This window comes from Nicrophorus vespilloides, unplaced genomic scaffold, assembly GCF_001412225.1.
Source record: "Nicrophorus vespilloides isolate i.1.1-1 unplaced genomic scaffold, Nicve_v1.0, whole genome shotgun sequence".
Lineage (NCBI taxonomy): Eukaryota > Metazoa > Arthropoda > Insecta > Coleoptera > Silphidae > Nicrophorus > Nicrophorus vespilloides.
The window spans coordinates 207,287-232,453 of NW_017098951.1; the positions used below are offsets into that span (position 1 = coordinate 207,287).

A 25,167-nucleotide genomic window follows, 5' to 3' on the forward strand; every position below is an offset into this window, starting at 1 on the left:
CCTAAAACTTAAATTATGAGTGATATGTTCAATTAAAACCAAATAATAACTGAATATCTTAAAAGTTAAAAATAGGCCAGTCATTGCTTATGTTGAAGGCAACTGTTGAGCGTTTCGCAGCACTGCAATGAAGAAGTACATGGTCTCCAGTTAATGGTTCTTCTTTCCTTCCTTCCTGAAAGGGATTATATCTCACTTTTGAATATATTTACATCGAAATTGGAATTACGTAAAAAAAAAGTAAAAAAAAAATCAAAACAAAAATGACTGAAAAATGTATTTTCTTCGGAGATCGTATTTTTGTTGAGCAACAACGAATTGTGTGGAACCTTAACTTTGGTCAAGCTGCAATTGCATTTGATTAATATTGAAATATATCTAGTTTTATGAAAAAATGTAGCTTACTTTTAGACGATTGAAGACGCACTGTGAAGTGGGGACCTCGGTGAATGAAACTTTAAAAGTTCGACAACAGTAACGGCAACTTGCACCAATCCTCGACCCTCTAAAACATCTGACGAGCAACAAACTAGGTTCTGAAACAACACCGATTATAAAGAAACAATCGCTCTGGGTTCGGCAGTAAAAGAATCATCCACTAGACAAACATTTATTCCAAAAGCATTGAAGGGAGAGGAAATTATATTTATATTGATAATCTTCATTATAAACATTACAGAAGAAACATAATCCAAATAATATAAATACATAAGAACTTACATATTAACTTAAGTAACTAATACAAGAAAACAGATAAATGACTTTCAACAACCGGCGAGAATAATTTTGGTAACTAAGTTGATTTCTACATTCTCCAAATTAAATTGGTGAGCAATCTTCGATCGCAATAAATACTTTAAAAACTAATCAACAATTATTTCATGAATGTAATTAATATAATAAAAAAAATAAGTAAATTAGTATAAATTAATAGTTGTTAATAAAAGAAAAAATGACTAGAAAAAAAATATATTGTTTCAGAACATTGAATTTATAAATTATATAAAGTAAATAAATAATTTTATGTAACATATGTTACATGGAATAAGCAAAAGTTGAGAATTCTTGTAACAGATTCGTGATCTTCTTTCTCAGGCTAAAGCACTTCAGGCGTAAACGTTTTCGAGATCACGAAAAATAAGCAAACAAAGCATGATTTTGTTTCTTATTTTTGGTATCTTCTAAATAAAATCATATTCCTTTGGCAACGACAAAAAGGAAATTTTAAAAAGCGTGTATTTGTTCCTTATTATAAATATATAAAATACGTGTCTTCTTATATAATAATAAATAGTATATAGCTTTTTCGCACTAGTATTATTTAGTTTTCAAAAAGCTTATAAAAATAGCTCATGTAGAATTTAGCCTGATTATAATAAGCTGCCTTAGTTATTGAGTTGACGGTTGGACCAGAAAACAGATTTGATTGCAGAAAATATTTTTATAAAGTCATTTTTTTAATAAAATATTTGTTATTGAGTAGATAGTTATTATCGTTATTTTGTTTTATGATTAGTGAAAAACCCGTCTAATGTTAAGCTATTAATATCTAATAATACCGTTACATTTAAGCGTTAATTTTGGTTAATATATTAGTCTCGAGAGAATACTACAAGTGACGTAGGTTGAATATACATGATTCCAATTATAAACACTATAAAAATTTAATGAGTGAATGCATAAATAGTGCAATTAACGCATTTTTAAATTTTGATATGATCTTAACCATTAATCAACCTACTAATTAAGTATTTCTCTGTTTTTATTAAATATATATATATATATTATTTCGAGGCACTATCAAATCAATTCTTGTGTTTCAATTTGTTCATCACAACAATTTCAGTTTGATTGTAAATGGAATGTATGTATAAAACGATACTCATTTGGTACGTGTACTTTGGTTATATATATATAAATAGAAAATATTTGGTTATATAAGATTCAAGTGTTTTTTTTGTAATAACTGAGATTTTTAGATAATACGGATTGCATGCTAATACTGAATTATCATGATTATGTGTTTGATTTGTTTTTCGTTTCGTTTCGTATCTTTAGTAATCGCTTTCCGGGAAGTAGTATAATAGTAGGAGTGTAGTTACGAATACTGCAAGCATAAAGAGTGAGACTGTGGTGTCTTGGATGCTACTACATGGTTGTTGTGTTTTTGCGGTCATCGGTTCCATTTTGCAGAGTGCCTCAAGAGTGTCCAGTAGTCTTCGTAGTCCCCTTCCAGTTAGGGCCTCAGTTACATCTACACTACTGCACAGGCGCCCCTGCAACCAACCACAGTCTCACTCTAAATCAGAAGAAAACACAGAAAACAACAATCTACTTTTTTTGTTAACAATTCAAAATGAGTACCTTATCTTCTTGATAGTTCCAATATAAATAATATTCTATATTACCTGAGTGTTTTTGACTTATCCTTGATTATATTTGTTTTTAAGAATATTTTTATATTGGAATCATCACCAAAATTAATAAAGCTATTATTAGCAAGCATTGATTTTTAAATTGTTAAGTATATATCGTATTATATATTTTAAAATAAAAAGAAATGCATACCTCATCCACACCAATTTTCCGACAGGCTTCTAGAAAATTATCCACGTTTCTTCTGCATCTTGCCATGGTGAGTTTCGGCTAATATAAAAAATAATATTGTTATTATATATAACCAGAAGTTTTTTAGGGTGTTCAATTGTAACATTGGATACTTACAACAGCTGGAGATGGTACATGTATACTGGCTACAGATCTTGGTCTTATATGATTGGCGAGGTGGCATAGAACAACACCATCGGTAAGCGTCGGCGCCAGATCGTTGGGCAGCGTCATTTTTAACCTAGTCTCGATGATCTATGAGCAATACAACAATATTAACATTATGCAATGCACGTACTGCCAACGTCACTAATTACGTGTCTCAATTGGTTGATCAGATCTGTTTCCTCGCGTGCCTTGTCAATTTCTCTCCGCATTGTGAACGTCATCTTCTCGGGAGGCATGTCCTTGTTCCAGCTGATCGACCTGCCAGCCGTTTTCACTCCATTAGATTTCGTTGCTCCGTTAATTTTAGGACTACTTGGCTTTCCATTGGTAATAACACCGTTGGAAACAGGAACGTTATCGTGTGACATGATTCCTACGATTAACAACAATTATTATAAGCAACATTGTTTATTAGAGGTAGTGCTTACCAGAAACAACTTTTACCGGGGAACTGGGCTTTACGTAATCTTGTATATACTTTTTACCATTATCCATGCCGTTTCCATTCAAAGGCGTGTGATTTGGAGAAAAACCACCGCACATCCTCGAAGGGGTGACCTTCTGGACTGGTTTCTTCGGGCTAGTATCATCGAATATATGCTTAGGACTACCTAATGCCGCATTGAGTGGAGTCGGATCCGATTTGGAAGTGGCCATCGTTGTACGTGTTGGAGTGGGTTGGTGAGTCGGAGTATTCGGTTCCGTTTTGTATGCGTGTTCGTCGTTCTCTTTGGTACGATAAATCGACCCTATATCCTGCGCCCTTTGTTGTTTCAACGCCTCCTTATACTCCCTGAAATTACAAAAATCGATATGCATTCTGCTTGGCCACCAGAGAAATTTAGATGATGTAACCTGTAAGTTTGTATTTGTTGGAGCGGCCTCTTATCTTCCGCATTTCCATTTGTTACGCTGTTATCAATGCAGGGGCTTAGTCTTGCACTGGAAAAACAACACACGGAGCTTGTTAACAAATGAAAGTAGAGAGAAATAAGCGGAAACGAAAATGAAGAGAAACAGACAAGAAAATAAAAAGCAAGCAATTCAAAATCAAAACCAACATTTAAATTTCGGATGCAATTTGTATTTACGGTTTTCTAATTAATTCATATAAAAATCGGATCATAATCATTAAGGCTAATATGAAATTTGATAATATGTTGACTGCTGTTGTCCTAAAACAATATATATTTATAGTGATTTTATTTGATTTCCTTAATATTGTATGGTTTAAAATAGTTTTTACGAGAATTATGAGTAATTGCAATGGTGCTACGTACTTGTTCGTATCCTTTTTATCGCAAACGTCAGTTGAAAAGCTTGATTTGGAAAGTTCGTCGTCCAAGGATGTATCAGGGCCAGGTGAGATAGTGGAAGGCGTTGAATTTGCTGAATGCGCCGCGTTGGTATCTACGGAACGGTTCGCTATTGGAGTCGATGACCATTTATCCAAATCACCTACAATCATATTCCAAATTAAAGTAAATTTATATCATCGCGACGTTTTAACGCATACCTGGTAGTTCTTGTGACCATCTTTTGTCATCACTGCTTGTGCTGTAGCCACTGTCCACGTTCTGTCGTTTCTTCAGTCTTTCCGGAATATGGGATGGTGGCACCGGACTCGAATAATTTCCCACTGACCTTCTGGTGGGTCTTCTTCCCAAGGTACCAGTCCCATTCAGACCTATTTTGTGACCCAATTTGATCGCCTCGTTCTCCAAATATTTAAAAATATGTACTCGACCTCGTTTGCATAACTAAACAAAGCCAATTATAAACAAATAAGAAGGCACTCGTAACATTCTACGTACGCTAGCCGGTGGACTGGTTAATGGATTATCCTCGACGAGCAGTTCAATTAAACTATGCATGTCTCGCATTTCGACTGGAAGATTTCCAATTCTATTTGCCCTCAGGTCTAGCCTGACGAGTTGAAGGAACGTCAGTTCGACGGGAACGCAGAGCAGCAGATTCGCACGAAGGATCAGTGACTGCAATTGACTCAGTTCGCCCATTCTCGGTGGAAGATGCGTAAGTTGGTTGCAGGAAGCGTCCAGTTCAGTCAATTGATTCATTCGGCACATTTCGTCCGGAAGTGATGTCAGTCTATTGTTGGATACCAGAAGTATCTAACAGCAAAAAAAAACATAAGTATATACCAGTTATTGAAAGGTAACACAACTAATATTGATAGAAATAAAAACAAATATATTAATCTGTGGATGTATACAATATTAAATATTTCAATGTATTTTTATAATTTGAAAATACATTTATATTACAGTATGAAAACAAACAAATAAATCTAATAATCCGCGAATATTGATAAAATAAAAATTCATATGCTTATAACATCATATCAATCATAATAATAAACGATAATTTGACGTTTCAGATTATAAGTTCAAAAATAAGTTTAATAAAACTATTTAGTTAAATTATGTTTTGTAAGTTCGACGAATTTAAACCGAAAATAGACGCATTAATGTTTAGTCGTTTACCAAGTTCAATGTGAATATTAAGTGTAACTACAGTTGTAAAACCGGCCATTAAAAGGGTTATGACCATTATATGACCATTTATACACGTGTTAGTTTCTAATTATAATCATTTAACAAGACAAAAGGTGTAAATTTTTCAGGTTTTACATCAATACTTCAGATATATAAATATATATTGCGTAAGTTTATTTTCCTTTATATTTCAAAATTCGAGTAATAATGATGATAAAGTACAGATGATCTACTGGTTAGGAAATGCGCTATTATTATTACAAGTTCTTTGGTATTAAGCAGATTATTGATGGGTTTTGTGGGACCTCATAATATGTCGAGGCTTGCATATCACTGCGGTAAAAACGTGGTCGGAATATTATTGATCTCAGGACGAAAATATAACGGAATTGGCTTTTACCTGTATTGGTAATTGGCATATTTCCCTGGGCAAGGAAGTAAGTTGATTTCGGCTCAAATCCAGATAACTCAGGGACTGAAGACTGCCAACGCTCTCGGGAATATACCTAATGGCATTGTGGTAACAATGCAATCTCTCGAGGAAGAAGAAAGTAGTCACCTCTTCTGGTAGCTCGCTGAATCTGTTCTTCGAAAGATCTGAAACCAAAAAAAAAACTTGTATAGATTGAACAAAGTACAATTATAAAACAAGGAAGTTGTAAGTAATTAAGTAAATTGAATCAATACAAAAATGGGTCATGCTTGAAACCTACAGGGAATCATTATGGAAATAGCATAGAGTGCATATCCAGGTAAAGCTCACGGCATTCACACTAAATGTCACATATTGTATGGAAGTTTTTTTTTAAATTTTTTACTGCAAGTTTAAAAATAGTGACAATTAAATACATATTAAAATTGAGAAAAACAATTAAGCCTTCACGTACATATCATTAGTTCTAAATTGCAGTGTATCCTGTAATTTGTATAGCAACTTAAAAATAAAACTTGCTTCGTGTTCTTTCTGAAAACACTTTCTCGTTTAGTTTAATTGTTTTGGCAGATGGCATACACATGTTATCTCGTATTGGAAAATGTATAACGTATGGAATGTTTTTCTTTCTCTCGTTTTATATCATTTTTTTAACAGCAACAAAGAAACGCGCTCTATCCTGAGATTGTTTAAAGTACGTTTGTATAAATATAACTAACGTTGCCGATTCCGTTTTCATTTTTTTTTTTCGAACATTATTTCATCGTTCGTTCTCTGCTTGAATAAAGATCGAGACGTGGAACCTGAATAGTCTCGCAGTCCTCGATACGATAACATGACCATATGTGGAATAATTAGAATCATTACAAAATGCGTATTAAATATAAACTATTTAAGAGGCACAGCAATTCCTCGTGGTTATTAATCATAATCAACGTTGAAAATTTTCACAATTAAAGTCACGTATGCATGACATAAACATTTTTACACTCAGTAAGTGACATTCGATAAGTTGGAATAGGTTGGCTAGAAATTATAAGCAGTAGCTTCTTCAACTACCATAATATTTACCTATGAATCGGCTTAGTTGAATTAATCAGAAGTAGAAGCAAGTTATAAGGATTATTTAGTTTTGCGAGTTGATAATTCAGTTGGAACTAGTAATATACTATAACTTGATGTGAAAGCATTGAAACGTTGCAGTACAGCATCCAGAACTTATGTCGTAGGAGGTTCCATGGTCAGCAACTTGAGTCGAGACGATTTAAATCCAGATAGAAAAGTTAATACAATTCCATGACAATTTTTAGAATTTGTATAAATTATAATATTTCATTACATAAATAACCATTCTTTAATATTTATTGAAAAAAGTTATTCAATCGAATTTATTTATTTCAACCATTGGCAAAAAGATAAGTTCAATTTTCTTTTGTTATCGTAATAAACTCTTGTAAAAGCCGAAGAAGTTCTTGTAACTATTTATACAAAGAAAGAGATCTATCTCTTGCTTCAGCATCAAGATTAATTAATAGATGAAATTGTGATCAAGTATATCACATACTTTTAATAGTCATTGCGTGAAGAGTTTGTAATACTCACTTCTAAACATATTTCACAGATATCTCGATGTTTTTATATCTAAATTCAAATAGAATTAATATTATTGATGATAAATTAATATTAATAGTAAAATAATGTTAAACTGTAACTTTCAAGATTTTTATGAAATAACGGATTTTATTTAAATTTTATTTTATTTAAATAACGGATTGTATTGGAAAGCAAATATGAATAAAATACTTCAAGGATTATTTCATCAAGATCTTGCACAATCGTATCCATTGATGAGTCAAATGCGCAATGAGCAAACAAGCAGGTAATTGTGTGTCGTTCTACGATTGCGATTTGCTATGCAGAAAGAAGCGCTCAGATATAGCTGGTTTTCTGTGTTTGGGGTGTGATTGCTGTCTAAAAATACGCGACAGAAATAGCCGTTGATTTATAACAGGAAACCGGAGGGGTGCGGAAAAAAATATCAAAAGAAAAGAACTTCAATTATACGATATAGGCACGATAAGATATAGGTCATCGGATTGCGCTAGCGGAATTGCGTAACCTTTGAACTTGCCATAGAGTCAAGGAGACGAAGAAGAAGAGGAGGAAGAAAAAAAATAATAATTTCATGTTTTTTTTTTCGCCGCGATTCAAGTGGAGGTTGAATAAACGCATTACGTTTCATATCCTATGGCACGGATTTTGCACAACGTCGGCCGCAGGCAGCATCCAAACACACACACACCACAAGATGCTGCTGCATCTAATTATAGTTTGCAATCACTGAAAAATAAATAGACTGGAATATACTGCCTTGCAGTTTCTTATTTACATGTTCCGAGTTCCAATTTGTTTCTGCTCTCTCACTTATTTCGCTCTCTGCACCGAGGAATGATGCGAGCTTCTTTGGTATTCTAACCTGACGGTCTTCGCATCTTCTGCCAAAGCACGTCTCACCTAATCATTGTTTTCCTAAATGACGTACCGTAATTAGATTTCCGATGGATGCGCGATATTCGACGGAGCAAGCAAACCCGCAGGGTAATGCAGGCGTTTCGTAATTACTCTAACTGGGAAAATGCAATCACGGAGAGCTACATTTTATTTTCCGATCGTTCTTGTTTAATTTTAACAGAAGTATGTGTTTTTGAACTGCAACTGACCAAAGCGTAACACTGTTAAATTCACTTCCGGGTTTAACTTTTTTTTTCTATTTCACGGGTGGTGAGTATTTAGGCCGTTATGACCGGTACATTCATTATAAGCGCTGTTTTCACGATTCAAATAAATTTCAGTTATATTTCAGCAAATTTAATTCTTATAAATTACCAAATAACAATAAACTATTTTCTTCTATGAAATTATAACTTATTTTAAGATATATAAACATTTTAATAAATTGTGATAATTTCCTACACGTTAGTTAAGAATGCTGACGATTCTATCTGAAAGTTTCAATAACTATACACAAATTATTATAATTTCCCCAGTTTCTGGCAGAAAAATTATCGTTTGGATTTAAACGTTTCTAGAACAAAACAAAATTTGTAATTGTAAACATGTGTTGATGATTAAAAAAATGCCATCTGCTTAACGGTTAATGAAATAATTTTAGATAAATCAAGCATATAATAAAATATATATTAAAAAAAAGTATAATTTATTATGATCTCCTGTACATTATATAATAGTTAATTATAAATTATGTGAAAGAAAGAAATAGATTTTGTATACAGTTGATTGCATATGAATGAAAAAAATGTAATTATAAGCATGTGTCTTTGATTTTAAAATCCATCTGTATAAAGACTAATGTAACATTATTACAGTTTACTCTCATCCAAATGAAATAAGTTTGTGTTCTTAACCATAGAAAAAAACTAAATAATCTGCTTGGGTAAAACATTTCTTTTTTTAAATAAAACTATGAAAGAAAAAACCAAATGGCTTCCACAGAGCTTATACTGAGAGCAAATACTTCTGTTGAAACAAAATTTCATAAAATTCATTGTAAATATTATTGATCACAATTGATATTTGAAAGAAAAAACAATTTTTCTCATGACGTACTCGATATTCATAATAACGTACACATCGGTCTTGGACATATATTATAATTTTATTGCAATTATTAATTTTATCTTAAACTGATATTTATAAACAAGATCCTCATTCTGTCTAAAATTAAATCGGCCCATATTGGTCAAGTGACATATTTCTATGTTCGTATAGATATTTGTACGTTAGTTTGATCAAATGACCGTAAATAGTCATACATATTAATTAACATTGAATTTCCTCAAGGAATAAAATAAATGTATCTTATAATATAGAAGCTCTATGAAAAGGAGTGTTCAAGAGGTTCAACGAAGATTGTATTCTTTCATTGTGTTTTGTCATAATGCATTGATCCGCCCACGCACCTGAGCAAAAAACTGTGTAAAGCGCATTATCCTAGACGATGTTATCTGTGGAGCCAATCTTTATGCCCATTATAAATTCAATTTCATTTTTCTTCTTTCTTTTCACGAGGACGAAAAACTGGTCGGTCGAAACTCATTCCCACTAGTAGAATACAGCCTTTTGCCGAACGCTTTTACAAAGCGAATTATTTCCATAATGGAAAGTGAAGTATTATTGCGATGAATTTCGCGTTCGTCTGATTTCACCACGTGTGATTCATCGATCGCATGTTGGGGAAAAAGGTTTTCGGCAGGGGTTTGTTTTGAAAAAGGACTCTTGTTTGCTTCTATCTCCGTGCGTTCGGTTTTCGGCTTAAAAGAATGCATTCAGTCTGTATGTGGGGGAAATTCGTGTAGGTTAGGGCCACGAATCGTATCGATCTAAACTGAAATCCCCCTAAAATTTAGGGGTCCACGAAAATAATTGGAATAGGAACTTGATGAAGTCATTCAGCAGATATAGCGACAAGCCTCCAGGAGCTTTTACAATAGAACAGAAAACATTCGCGTTGAGCATAGCTCGTAAATTTTTATTAATCCCGGACAAGGCAATACGTTTCAACCCTCGAATGTGCCAGATAAACTACATTCGGAAGATTATTGTGCATGTTAAAATACCGTTTTTAATACGGGGTGGTAGATGCTAATAGTTTCCGTTTTACTATTTTTAGTTTTTCTCGACCTTCGACCGAAAACACTTAGCCTTGACTTTCTTGGAAAACAGAATTTTTATATTTGCTTTATGTTATTTTAGTCTAAACTAGTAACTCTAGTTTAAGACAAATTAAATTTACTTGTCTACATTACTTCACATTATCTAAACGCTATATTTAATCAACATTGTAATTTCATTATGGATCAAGAGGAAATATTGATAATTCGTACTTCCGATGAACAGTTCTAAAACAGGATATTTATATATATTTAATAAGTAAATACATATAACAAATACATTACATGTTTAATAGTAGCTGTAGATTTGAAAATTTCATAGAAATATAGCTCGTTATTTATAATTATTCAAAGAATTGTCTATTGTCCTTTGTTTCTCTTTCAAAGAAAAGTAATTTCCTCTTGTCTAATTCTACTGTTGTGTATTTATACTGTTTTCTATACTTTTTATTCTATCATTGAATTAATTGAAAACAACAAACACGTTTTTTATTTCTATAATAATAAAATTAACTTGAGAAATTGACATTAGTTAAGAAAGAAGTAATTCAATGAGATTGATTTTAATAAAGTTACAATGTTCTTATAATCTGCTGGCACTTACAAAGGTCTTGCGAAAACATGGAATGTTTTGTATGTCTGGACCTATTTGCAAAACATGGGAGTCGAAAAGTTAGTTGCAGCTGGATTTGAGCCAACTGGGAGTATATCACTTTACCAGTCAGAAAGCAATGACCGTCATTGTAAGTTGTCATAACATTTTTACAGTTCATATGAGAATTCATGTATAAACTTAAAAGTTACTTTATATGTTAGTATTCTCGTTAGACTTGATTTTTGGATAGCTGAAATATCCTTAGATCACGTTGCAGGGAAGAGGATTATGAATGAGGTAATCCAATTATAATATGCAGTGCATGATAATCGACATTACAGGTAGTAGGAAATATTCAATGTAATCTTTATATTATAGTTAATAATAATTTTATATAACTTTATTCAGAGAAATTATTAAAGCAATACCTCGAACAGTGAGGCATCGATCAGTCCAGTTCCACTATAGTCAAGTTTGAAAATTTCAAAACAAATTAAATTTTAATTAAGCAAAATAAAAATATGTTTACCGAGTTCTTCTAATAATAATAATTATTTACAATGCAACCAAAGGGCTATCGACCTAAGTCTTTCCGCCCAGATAGTTCTTCTATTATTCTGGTCTAATATATTGGCGGAACCGATTACCCCCACTATACAGATGCTATTATTAAAGTAAAGATAATTATTTTATTTGTAAAATCTATCAATGTTATTGAAATATTATAATAAAATAGAATACTTTTTGTATCTATGTGAAATAGGGTAAGTGCTTCTCTAATCAATATTGGTTTTATCGACCTGTTTAGTGTCTAGGAAAATAGTTGTTTGGGTGTGAACTAGAGTGGATACGCCGTGTCCTAATTCAATCCATCCATAAGAAAATTTCTCATAGTTATTTCACTCCCCTTTGAACACGTCCGTATTGAATTACATCAATTAAGACACTCGAGTGATTAGGTGGCTTTCGAGTGAAGTGGCCACTCTAAACAGATAACGCTCAAATGCACAGAAAAAGAATGAAAAAAAAAAATATGAAATGCAACGGAACAAAGGATGTTAGCAATAGTGAATATGAATAACGAGTGGAAATAGTAGCGTCAATGGTTAAGATCGATAACCCAATAAGCAAACTAGTTCAGTGTATTATTCGAGTCCGCGTCTGGAAAGGACCGATTTCCATTTTTTTTTTTTGCTTTTAGAGGTTGCAACTGTACGCAAGTGCACTTTTTTTTGTCGAACACAAGGATATGCCAGAGTGCTGTGTGTCAAGTGCTCAATTTATATTCGCACAGCATCTTCAGAATGCGATTCTTATCGCGCGCCACGGTTACCTTATACAGCTCAAAAATAATAATGATAATAAACAAAAATACATTTATAAGCATCGACTTGTCTCGCGGAATGTTTTCCATTCTTTTTATATATATTTATCCACGCATGAATCTGGGTTATGTGTCGTAACAACCATTCCATTTGTTTTCGGAGAACAAAGGGCGTTTTTCAGCCATTGCTGGAAAGCACTTCTATTTTAAGGGCTTCTCTCTTTCTCTACTTTCCATTGTTCGAGCGCGTGTACGCGAAGAGGAAGTCGCCGCAGATTTTCCATCATTGTCTTTTCCTTCTTCTGCTCTTTAAACCGTGACGTTGGGGCTCACAAACAGGATATCAACGGCGGGTTGAATGTTGAAAACCAATGCACAATGGCTGCAGCTTCTCAGTAACTTGGAAATGTTTACTTACTACATGCACATGATACAAACTATAGCTATAAAACTAGTGAGAATAAACATTAATTAACTAAAACGTTAATTCGTTCATGAATAACTAACGGCTTTATGTGTTAAAGTTAAATGAAATCTCGTTCCGAGCTTACAAATTTATTTAAAGCTTAATTTGTATGTGCATAGACAATGGATCAATTCATAAAACATTGCCGTCGCCTGAGTCCATCCTGTCTCGTGTGCTCTTGTGAATGCTGATCATCTTCATGATATATGTCTACTTTTAATAGCGCTTCATATTACCTGAAAGAAAACATCCCTGAAATAATCGACGTTATTTGAAATCAAGCGATTTTTTTTAGCTGTAAACAACTTGTTTCTCTAACAAAACGGCTCATGTTCATTCATAGAAATGGACATAAGTGAAAGTATCATATTAATAAACAAATAAAGGAAAGTATGCGAGTCACCGTAACTGACGTAACTGTTACGTAGTTGAAGAATGCATCAAGTATTTATGACAATATTAGATCATAATTTTATAATTATATATAATTATTCTTAATATTCTTTAGAAAACTAAAACCAACATTTATATGTAGCAAATGTTCTGTTTTCAACTCACAAATTTCGTATCAATGTTTTAGATTAATTTTCAATTTACAACTTAGTTCAAAATATGCATTTACAACCGCTGATTATGGAAATTCTTATTTAATGAATACGAAGAAATTTGTGGTTTTCATTGAAAGCGAATTGATTTGTAACAAGAAGTAAGATAAACTGAAAGAGCTGCACTTACTGTTTATTAAATTGATCCCAGACTAAACAGACTTTATTATGTTCGATACAATGTTATAACCTCGGTTTCAAAAATTAACGAACAAAAAAAGTCATACACTACACAAAGCACGAGCCTATCTAAATATAAATAATGTAATTGGTAGTCACATCGCAATGACCTTTTGCGATAATTGCACAACAAGATTATTATTGTTGTAGACATACAGGATCATTCTTGACACTCTCATGTGAAAAGTAACCAAAGGCATATTAATTTTATCCGTGGAGCAGTAAACTATTTACTTTGGCTCCAAAGAGAAACCGAAAACGTTCGGCTTTACCGAAACTCTTGTAACGGATTAGTAATGCAAGTGTACTATAAATACCAGAGGCGGTATATCACTCTAAATGCACGCACATTTTACAGCGCCCATTTGAAGAATGTGTCCTAGGCGATTATTTTCTACACAACAAATAAAAAAATGATGGTTTTTGATGCAGCATTTCGAGCGGAGATGGGTAATAATGTTAATTGATTATGTGAAACATGCAGTCAACTATTACTCACATATACTATAAATTATAATTTAGTATTATAATGACCCAAAAAGCTGCAGCTGAATTAAGGATTAGTTGACGCATTGTCTATTAACATTAAAAATGTTGTAACGGTGCAATTTCCGCCAACTCTCTTATCAAATGTTAGTTTATCTAATGCAAAATTCAATGTAAATGATGACATTGTTATTATCAAGATAGAATATGTTAACAAATTTAGATTATTACATTAACATGTTAATCGTCGTTCGTAAAGATGAATATAGGAAATATGCGCAAACACAAACAACATAAATTAATGTATACATACGTTTTAATAAATCAAATAAAAGTCGACCTATCATTTTCATCTGTTTCATAAATTATTTGATATTTACTATTGAGGTGACCAAACGTTTCTTAAAACTATGATCTATTATTGTATAATCATTTGCATTACCTTAAAATTAATATAAAGCATTATTTCTTAATAGTCGGAATTTATGCTCTATTTTTTGACACCAGATAGTGACAATATTTCAGCAAAATAAAGCATTATTTGATAATAAATTCATAAAAGTTGGAAACTTTTATACAACTTTAACTTATTCATAATAAAAACATAATTGAAACATGTTGTTATTGTTATTGATGACAATTATCTGTTTGAAGAAATTCCGTTTGATGCAACTAAATAGAAACAAACAACACATTTGTGGAAAAACAATTAACTAGATGAATTTATATTTACAAAAGCAACACACCTAATAAACATCCATATAACCTTAATTTCTAAAGACTATTAACTAACTAAAATAATTCCAGATGAATAATGTTTCCTTTACAGATATTAATAATAATAATATTTTATTAAATTTAATATATTTTGATGGATGTGATCCATATTATACCAATAAATATAAATTTATCAGTATATAATAATTTAAGTTAACATAAACCGACAGAGCGATGAAGATTCAAATAATTGAAATTATTAAATCGAATATCAAAATTATTAACTTTTGAGAAGTATAAACAATAAAATATCAAATAAATATTATTTAATACAGTGAGTTGAAAACCCTTTGACATACAATGACGTATCTCAAACGTCTAAAGGATCTTTTCGAATTTTAACTTTTAAAGTTGTAAAAACATATACTCCTCTTAGCAAAAGTTCTGTGGATATATTCCAAAAAAGTTTGTTAATTATTAAAACCTTTATCCAGCAGTGATGAATACAAATTTGTCAGAAATTTTGGAGGAATTGAAATGTGGATTATCCAAATTCAAAACAAAAATATAAATAAAAACAAATTAAAAAGTTATTTACTACAAACTTCAGAATCAACGTTTTGGTTGTGAGAAGATTAGAGTCAAATAGTACAATAAACAAATATGCATCAATTAAAGTATTATTCAGTTTAGTTCAGTAGTAAGTGTTCAGTATCAACGTAAATTTTCGTTAAAAAACTTTCTTCGTGCAGAATTTGACTTAAACTAATATTTATTTATGCACATCATTTAGATTTTAAACAATTATAACTGATATTAAAACGAGATGTTATCAAGTCACCTGTTTTTGTTATCTTTGATATTAATTTACTTTACATAAAATTAACACAAATTAAAGATAATAATGATTGCTGTACAATAGTACATTATACTTAAAAAAACTTTTAAGTAAATAAATTTGCTCTAATTTTTTATTTACGACTTTTGTTAATTAAGTAGTATAATATTATTATATGTAAATAAACATGTTTTCCTTTTATACTAATAAAATAGAAACAGCGCTCATAAACTACAGTAGTATCTGAAAATATTTATGCTTCTATTTGTATCAAAAATAAATAGGGGAGTGCTAGAGCGCACGGCTTTCTCTGCACTTAGCAACACGATGAACTGTTTCCTGAAAATTTAAGAGGGTGAGCTATCCGTGAAGCTATTTTTGCTTTCACATTGATATTTTAAAAAATTGAAAGAAAAAACCTGCAATAAGTAAGATTATCTCTTTGTATTCTACATTTACATTTGTAATTCGTATACAGCTCCACTAATATTCTTCTCCTTTTTCAATGGAACGTCTGCTGTGTCTTTTAAAAATATTGAGGGAAAACTCCCACGAGACAGCAAGAGCTTCCTGTGCTTCACTCACCATTTCCTGCATAACAAATAAGCCGCGGAATTAAAAAATCGTTTGCATCAATAATTAAAGTATGATTTATTATAATAAACATGACGCGTGCCCGAAATTCCTAAACATTCTATTGACATAAACATTCTGGATCAACGACCCGAATTCGTGTTAATCAAATATTTAATTAATCTTATTTGGTCTGCACACACAATAAAAAAACGAAAACGTACTTTTTTAATTACTTTATACAATTAACTTGTATCTGGAGTCTCTCTCTTGTAGTAGCAATAATCATTGACAAAACGCTCTTCACCTAATCCCAAAAATAGTCCGAGATTCTTTTAGCACTTGGGTTAACAACCTTAAAGACTACCAATCATGTTTCTGTACTCTATTCAATTGGATTAGGCGAAAATGAGGACATCGATTCGTGGAAGTTCTTAGATCATTTTGTTAGCTTCTGAATAGCCTGCAGTGTAAATATCTTGCGGATTTGGCTCATTTCCACGATTATGCCTGCACGATTATATTTAGTCAGAGTTACCTTCTGACATTGGCCACAGGCATTAACTCAAACCCGTGCAAATATATGTTATTTCGAAATGCAGTTCGATGCAAGATCAAATATACTCTTCCCATTTTAATGTTCAACATTTGTTCAGTCGTCGAATGCACACAATATTAACTCCATTATCTTATCGCAAACAAAACAAATTTCGCAAAGCAATGACATCATTGCTTTCTATGCTGTCTAAATATGTGTTTTTTTTATATATATGAAGCAATACACCTAATACAAAAAACTTTAATTAGCTGTCGTTAATACACTTTCAAATTGAGGTAAATAAATAGGTGAAATTGCCATTTACGGCGTGAAAGTTAATATAACTCACTTAGTTTTTGTTGAATTATAAATTAAATCAAATTAAAGTTTGTCCGCAACGTGGAAAGTAGTTTTAATTAAACTGTATGGTTACATTAAGGAAAATAAGTATGTTTATGAAATAATTAAATTCTAAAACGTCGAATCACTGCAAATTTATAATGGCTTCAATGTTAACCACGTTATTGATTTAACAGCAAACCGCATTGTGATTGGCCCAAAACTTACAAAACTTTCATTGATTAAATTCGAGTGTTTCGTTTTTATTTGAACTCGATCATATTACTACGAATTAAATTAGAGACATCTAAATTAAACTGTATTTCATTATAATTTAAATATTTCACAAAGACGACATAAAATACATTATGAACTCGAGTCGCCAGAATATGACATCCTTGTTTTCATATTAATAATAGATTATTCAACATGAGATAGTGCGTTGCAATTATCAATTCAAATAGTTGAATGAACTTTAATAAATAGTTAGTAACATATAATATAAATTGGAAATGAATGAAAATTTAGAAGTGAAAAAAATAAATTATCTTACATGAATCCATTTACAATGATTGATTTAAAGATGTGTATACACTAATGATAATTAGCGCGAAATGATTTAATAATAAAAACCGGATGGTGACACCTTTCACCTTGATACTTTTACTAATTGCAAAATGTATTGATCTTTTCGACCAAAGAGCTATCACATCCAAGTTCTTTTGCACATTTATTTATTATTATTATTCTTTATTTTAAAATGATGAATTATAACAGTTATCCCTGTCATTATCCCTTACATTATTAATTATTGGCCAGAATATATCAAAAATAAACATAAAATGGATGCAAAATTTAAAAAAATGAATACAGTAAAACTCAAAAAATTCTAAAATAAATAATATCTGAGCTATCGATCTTTCCTCCCAGTTAACATTTTACTTTTATTTGTATACTAGTATATATTTATCTTATTGCTTTACGAGTTTTTGTTTGATCATATCAGGAGTCGCCAAACTTCTTTGACCGTCGACCACTTCAACAGTTTGTTACTTGTTTATCGATCCCCTTACTATAATTAAATTATGTAACAATGATTTAAATAAAGCTAATTTATGTGTTGAAAGTTGACAAAATTATTTATTATTTTAATTAAATATGATGACTTTCATAAGTACACACATTTGTCAAGTATCGCGTAGTGCATACTGGAATCTTTCAAATGCTTATATAATCTTAAGTATATTAACAAATATTTAGTATACTATATTAATTATAGAATTATTTATGTTAAAAGAAATTCCTGAATGCACTATAGCTACTATGGAAGCCAGTATTAATAAAAGTTAAATCCCTTATTTAATTGTCTTCCGTAAAGCATAAATACGTGTACAGGATTCTCTGAACCATAGCTTTGGTATTGTCGCACCGGAATCCCAATGAAAATTTCAATTAAACGTCATACGAAAATAAAATCGCGTTTGCAAATTAATTACACCATTGTTTACGAATGTCTCGCTTCCTCTTTACAAGACGATGACGAAGATGATGAATCGCCGCAGTCGGTACGTAAGAAGTTGACTTACGGCCGTGCCTTTGAATAATTGATATTATTAAAAACGAACTTCATATTATTAAAGTACCCATATGTGTGCTCGTGCAATATGGCTCGTGGTACTTTTTATCAACCATTTCCTTTTCCTGCCTGTGTGTGTTCCAACCATACAGACTGCACCGAATCGGCGAAGTTGCGGTTTCGACCAACAAAACGGTATCTACCACACGCATTGGCAAAAGAACTGGAGTCCCTCTGCACAAAGATAACACGTTTTTGCGCTTGAACTGGGGTCGCCAGAATATGACATTCCGTACATTTTGTTATCGATTTGGTTAAAAGGGGTGCAAAAGCTTTTGGGACATCTGGCATTGGCAACCCTGACGGCTGAGCCCGTGCCAAGGCTACACCATCCTCACTCCCTCGCGTGCCACAGACATTCCAATCGCATAACAGAAACACATGTCCGTGTTTCTTAGAACCATGCATATAATTAGCTACGCCACTCATAAAGTCCTCAGCATACGTAAAAAAGACAAAATGTGTCTGAAGCTAAAGCTTTCCATGGATTATTTACAACAAAACTACTCTTCTTTTAATGAAACAACCAGGTATTCGTGATTTTTCAAATTAGAATTCAACATTACAGACGAATGCTGAAAACCTTTTATTAAAGAGTATTCACATTTAAGGCAACGTATATTATACTTGTGTAGACATAAAACTTAGGTGTTAATTTTGAACTTTGTCTATGTATGTTATATAATGCAGATAAACTTATTTCTGATAAACATAATCTATTCCTAATGTTGGTGAAAACTAGCGTCAAAACCATATGTAAGTGAAAATGCTATTACTATTATAAATGTTATATAAAAAAAACATAGGTATTCTCCAGAATTATTATAGCACACAACGTATACACCTTATTCCACATAATATTTACTTATCTCCACATATACTAGAAGTAAATAACATTATAATCTGTTATCAAATAAAAGTATGATTATAAATCTGAAACTTTGATCACGCAAATTTGAATCTTTGATATATTTCAAATTAATTTATTTTGCACAATATAATTTCACGTGTCGTTTAATTAGTCCAACAAAGGAAACTAAGAGTCTTTTAATTTTTCAATCTTTATCTAAAATGTCATTGAGAGAATTAGGATAAGTATACTTTGAAATTTTTAAAATTCCCCCGACTTACGAACAAATTCGACTTACTAACAACCATTTGGAACGGAACTAGTTCGTAAGTTGGGGATACCTGTATACGTAAATTTCTTCTCAACTAAAATAATGATTATAAATACATCGTGGGAAAGAACTACCAAAAAACACGCTGTTCTGTGAATAGCAATCAACTAGCTTAGCACCCCTACTTAAAACCATACGATAAAGATCGTTTTAATTCAATTAATCTTCTTAATGGTTTGTAAGGATCAGGAAGGACAATAGCGACGGGGGCGTTCTCCTTTTTTTTTTTGGCGAAAGTGAGTTTAATGAATTCTATCGCATTGCGGAGAGAGAAATTTCTGTTGCGAGGGTTGCACCGCGTCTAGACGTCGGTGGCGGGGGATGAATGAACTTGAACCAACCCCCTTTGCAGTTGCGCAGATTCGCACCCATACAGACTTTGCACAAAATAACATACAATTATTAAATTTCTTCTGTCTCCCCTTTGTTAACTACATATCTACAGCTACTATACAAGTAAATTAAAAAAGCTGAAAGAAATTTAATGTATCTGATTTTCAGCTCGTCTCGGTGGGATTAAAACCAGTTATCACATATAAAAATAAAACATATTATGCGCGAAAACCGTTTCCCTCATTGCGATCACGCAAAATGCACATATAATTGTCCAAAGAGTAAAAAAAATGATGGAAGATGATTGACTCGACGCTCAGAATATTAAGGTTGCCGCGAAATCTGGCATCTGTCACAGCATTTTTAATTGGCGAGACCTACATACCCAAATATGTAAATGCGTGCAAACTCAATGGAAAAATTACTCTAACTGTAAAATGTGTGTGTCTTTGAATAATCGATTGTTACTTGCGTTCTAAATTAAACCCGATGAACGGCTTAGCTGCATCAAAGACCCGTACCATAATTCAATTTAGAAACAAAACAAAAACGTAGTAGTGATGCGGGTCAAAGTACTCTCCTCCAATAATGCATACTTACATTAATATCGTAATTAGTGTTATTCAGTTTCTCCCATCGCGACATAACCAGGGTTGGGCCGATCGTAAATTTTGATGTTAGAAAGGCGAATATGGTGTGCCGGCATTCCTACAATTAATTTGGTATTCAACTTTAATGTAATAGTCATTTTGAAGATGGCAGAAGAAAATAATAATATTGTAAAAGGATGAACGCGTAATTGACCGTTTCGAACTGCTGATTCCTAAAGTAGTTCATATTATTTACTGCGATGAAAGCTAATTAATTGCAGCATTATTATTGGATGATATATTGCTGGCCGATTTTCTAATTAAATAAAATTATAATAACAGTAGTGTTATTTCCGTAAATTTCCTACAATGAAAACTTTCCATGCATTGGCACGGATGATAGACAAGCTAGTGAAATATTAAGAGTTTTCCTTTCTACTTGACCATCGACCATGATAAACTTCAGAATTTTGTATAATTTAAATGTGTGTTAAGAAAAAAATCGAAACATTTCTCTTAAAATATCTTTACATTTGTCTACGTATTTAATTATTATAGCCTTAAATTGCAACTACTCAACAAAGGATAATAAAATGTAATACATCTTATCTTTATAGATCTTATACATGCACATATTTTTTATATAATTATTTATATTTCAAACAATTTATCTTATTTCTTCCTTCCATGTATAATTTCTTAAATTTGATTGTACAAAATAAGTAATTTACAAAGACTATATTAATTCGATATATAATGTTTGTTCTATATTTTTTATGTAATATATTTCAAAATATACATTAAATTGACATGAATTCTAAAAATATTACTAATTATGAATGAAGTACGACGATAACAATTCAAAATGTAGTTTTAATTGTTATTTCCAATAATAGAAACAGTAATGGAATAATGAAAAGTCTATATTATTTCCATTTTCATGTTAGCTATAAGCAGAATTAATAGTTATTTTATGTACTTGAATGCGATATACGTCAATTCTAACTAAAAAAAACAAATAATATTAAGAATTTTACGGAATTCAGATTAACAAGTACTTTTTATAGTCGATTTTAAAAAAGAGATCAATAAAACAAATTGATTAAATAAATTTTGTTTTGGAATTGTTTTAAATACATTTGTTTCCATAATCTTGCTATATATTATGTCAATATAATTTTGATCTAGAAATCTGTAAAATCTAAAAAAATGCATTTGGACACTATACACATTTTATATATATTATCTGTAGTTGAATTACATTTTGAATTATAATTATATTTTATATTTCAATTACTTGCACAACAGTGCTCCCTTTTGCGATTTTTTTTATGCGGTATATGAAATCTAACCAATTCCAACGGCGTTGTCACCATTGTAATGTTTTTTTTATCCGTGTGCATATGTACAGCCTGCTCAAACCATTCTGCAAGTCGATTTTGAACCAATTCATCAAAAGAAGATGCGCGTTTTGGATTAACACGAGTACAATGAGAAATTAAATGTTTTCAATTTAATTATTTATTTTGTTTGGGTGCACTTTCATATGTATTTCGTAAATCTTTAACGTATTTTCTAAGTGCGATTTTTTTATGCGGTGGATAGGGATAGGTTTTACCGTATTTGTCAAATACTTGTATTAAAATATGTATAGAAAATATATTGTGATTAATAAAAAAAAGTAAATATGAATTAATAAAATATAATTAGCAAACTTACTATCATGTCATACATTATGTTTATAGTTATAAACTATTTGCATACATAAATATTATTGATTATTAGTGTTTTCAATGTAGAAATCTTCAACACCAACAGTTTTATAAAGATGTAATTAGAATACGTGATTTGATAAATAAAATTTTAGATTACTTGAACAAAATAAGTAATTTTCTAAATACTTATTTATAAATATTGAATATTCTTATATAATTAAATCAATTATTAATATCAGACTATTTCCGCAATATTGATATAAATAAGAGGATTTGAAAAGTTTACAAAATAAAATACTTTAAGAGCAAACGAATATTCCTGTTAGACACTAACAAGAAAAGTCAGTATAACAGGAAATTATTGTATTTATTTTAGTACCCGTTCTAACAAGTACATTAATGTCAACGATATTTACAAAATAAATGAACGTATGATGAAAACCCCAGTTCAAGTCGAGTTCATTTCTATTATAAGCAATCCATGAACTAATTTTCAACGGTGATAAGTTTGTCAAACAATAAATTACAAAAATCAAAGAACTTGGTGGAGCGCCGCTCGAAACAATAATATTAATCATAGCTATATGATACTTATTTCCTTGAAAACCAATTGGGAAAGATTTATGTATCACAAGTCATTCGGTTCAGATGAGTGTCGCCACGGAGACGATATCCATTTCATTAATAAATGAGGCGGGAATGTTTATGCTATTTGTCATCGTTAAATACGCGGATTGCGATCTATTTAATTATTGATAAAGGCACAGTGCGTAAACAATACAAACGCTTAATGGAATCGTATTTGAATCATCTGTAGAAGCTTTGATAGCATGTTTGTAGAATTGTAAACGACCGCAACTATTTAACTGTTTACAAAAGGTGTAATACGATTAACGTCGTTCAGTGCACACAAGAGCATTACCAAATGAGAAACGCATTTCGTAACTTCTGTTAGTTAAATAGGAGCCGTTATGAAATCGGGAACGCATTTGTTATGAAACAAACGACGTGCAGATTGATATATGCAAGTGTCAGTAAGTGCATAACAGGAAATGCGACTGATCGCATCGTCGAATTTCTCTCGTGTAAGGGTTTTCAGATGTAAACGCCCTAAAAAGAACTTGTTTAATGCTTGAAAACGTAGGAAGCCCAGAAAGCACCTGTCGTATGGGCGTTATAAGAATAAAGGTAAAAGTGAAACTTCCACTCCACCGGTCTCCCCCAAAACTTTATAAACAATCAAGCGTGCGTTTTTGTTTTCATTTCTAACCAACAAACCGGGATTAGAGGGAACGGAAATAAACAAATTGTTTGTTGGAGGATTACGGGAGATGCATGGACGGTGGATATCTCGAAGAGAGTGGTCGAGCGAGGTGTCCGGGGACGATGATTGTTCCTTAAGTTAATATACCTGCGATGACTGTGTCGCTTAGGTTGTACTTGACTTTCGGGAAATCCTTCAGCTTCCGGTTGCTCAATTTCAATTCACCACTTTGATTAGCGTCCTCTAAGATCCGCTCTAACGACTTGGTCAACTGATTCTGTATATGTCCACTTAAGTTTGACGCGAGCACAGCCATATTGCATGTTAACACCACAAACTAAACTCACTAACTGGCTGATTTGGGTTGAGTTGTTGTTAGTTCCATGAGCATGCCGATAGCGCGGCGTGGGCCAACAGCTGCTCCTTTATTTACCAATTCATCCTATAGGGTGCGCCACCTTACTACACATATTAGATTTAATTTTTTTTCTACATATTTTATCCTCATAAATAAAGTTAATGCGTTCCCAAACCACATACTAAATATGTAAATCACCAATGTTGAACGTATTATAAGTTTGAACTATATTCAAAAAGCTGTAGGTTAATGTTCTTGGTGTTCTCGTCTATCGAAATACCGACGTTCGAAATCCCGGCTGACTCAAAATCTTGACGTTCGAAATCCCGACTACCATAATCCCGACAATCAAAATTCAGACTATATCGAAATACTCTAATATCAGACAACAACCACAGAATAATACGGATTCTAATTAAAACTCCAATTTAGAGCAAGATTGCATTATATTCTTCAATCTACCGTCGAAAAAAAAAACTCTAATTGCATACTAACTATTCTGCCCGAGGTTCTTCCTACTACTATTGTCATCAGTCGCAAAAACCCCGGATCGAAATATCTTAGCACTGTTTTAAAGAACTTATCATATTTTCAAGTACTAAAATTGTGGCTGGCGAAATTGTGTTGGTTTGACACAGAAGACGAAATCACACCAGAAGTCATAGATTTAAACAGCCCCCAGCTTCTCAGACACTGACAAAATCAGAAAAATAGAAGGAGAATGAAGAATTACAATTAAGTTTCATGAACATAATTAATCAGAAAAAAAACATACTTGTACTTCTTTGCATTATTTTGTACTTTTTTTTACTTTATATTATAATTAAACTTGCACTTGCACTTCGACAGTTTTCGTGAGATACATTTCTAAAAGAAGTTAAATATATTTATAAAATATTCAGAAATGAGCAACAAACTTGGTTGAATTAAAGTTCTTACAGTTTAACCATTTGAAGGGCCAGAAATTCCCAAATTTCTAGACCCAACAATTTTCTAGACAATTAAATCAGACAG

General features: G+C 31.8%; 1 protein-coding gene across 2 annotated transcripts; it reads right to left on the minus strand.

The window, feature by feature from the left end:
• On the minus strand, window positions 1-24,170 carry LOC108563677 (leucine-rich repeat and calponin homology domain-containing protein 3). 2 transcript variants are annotated; one of them, XM_017922419.1, is made up of 12 exons: window positions 23,943-24,169; window positions 5,692-5,888; window positions 4,590-4,907; window positions 4,292-4,535; window positions 4,056-4,233; window positions 3,631-3,717; window positions 3,204-3,568; window positions 2,925-3,148; window positions 2,725-2,862; window positions 2,569-2,646; window positions 406-536; window positions 1-345 (listed from the first exon to the last, which is right to left on the minus strand). In XM_017922419.1, exons 1-11 carry the CDS (start codon window positions 24,109-24,111, stop codon window positions 408-410), a joined length of 2,127 nt encoding a protein of 708 aa, XP_017777908.1. In that variant the 5' UTR covers window positions 24,112-24,169; the 3' UTR covers window positions 1-345; window positions 406-407. The 2 variants fall into 2 exon arrangements, with proteins under 2 accessions (XP_017777908.1, XP_017777907.1); XM_017922418.1 differs by lacking the exons at window positions 1-345; window positions 406-536 and adding an exon at window positions 1,888-2,276 and having other exon boundaries at window positions 23,943-24,170.
• Between the last annotated feature and the right edge of the window lie 997 nt (window positions 24,171-25,167).

What these genes read in the sequence shown, in the direction of transcription:
- LOC108563677 (XM_017922418.1), bottom strand. Translation starts at nt 24,111, where the DNA reads ATGGCTGTGCTCGCGTCAAACTTAAGTGGACATATACAGAATCAGTTG. An exon ending in ATGGTCACAAGAACTACCAG is followed by an intron (nt 4,234 to 4,291) that starts GTATGCGTTAAA and finishes ATATGATTGTAG; the next exon opens with GTGATTTGGATAAATGGTCA. An exon ending in CAACAAATACAAACTTACAG is followed by an intron (nt 3,569 to 3,630) that starts GTTACATCATCT and finishes TTGTAATTTCAG; the next exon opens with GGAGTATAAGGAGGCGTTGA.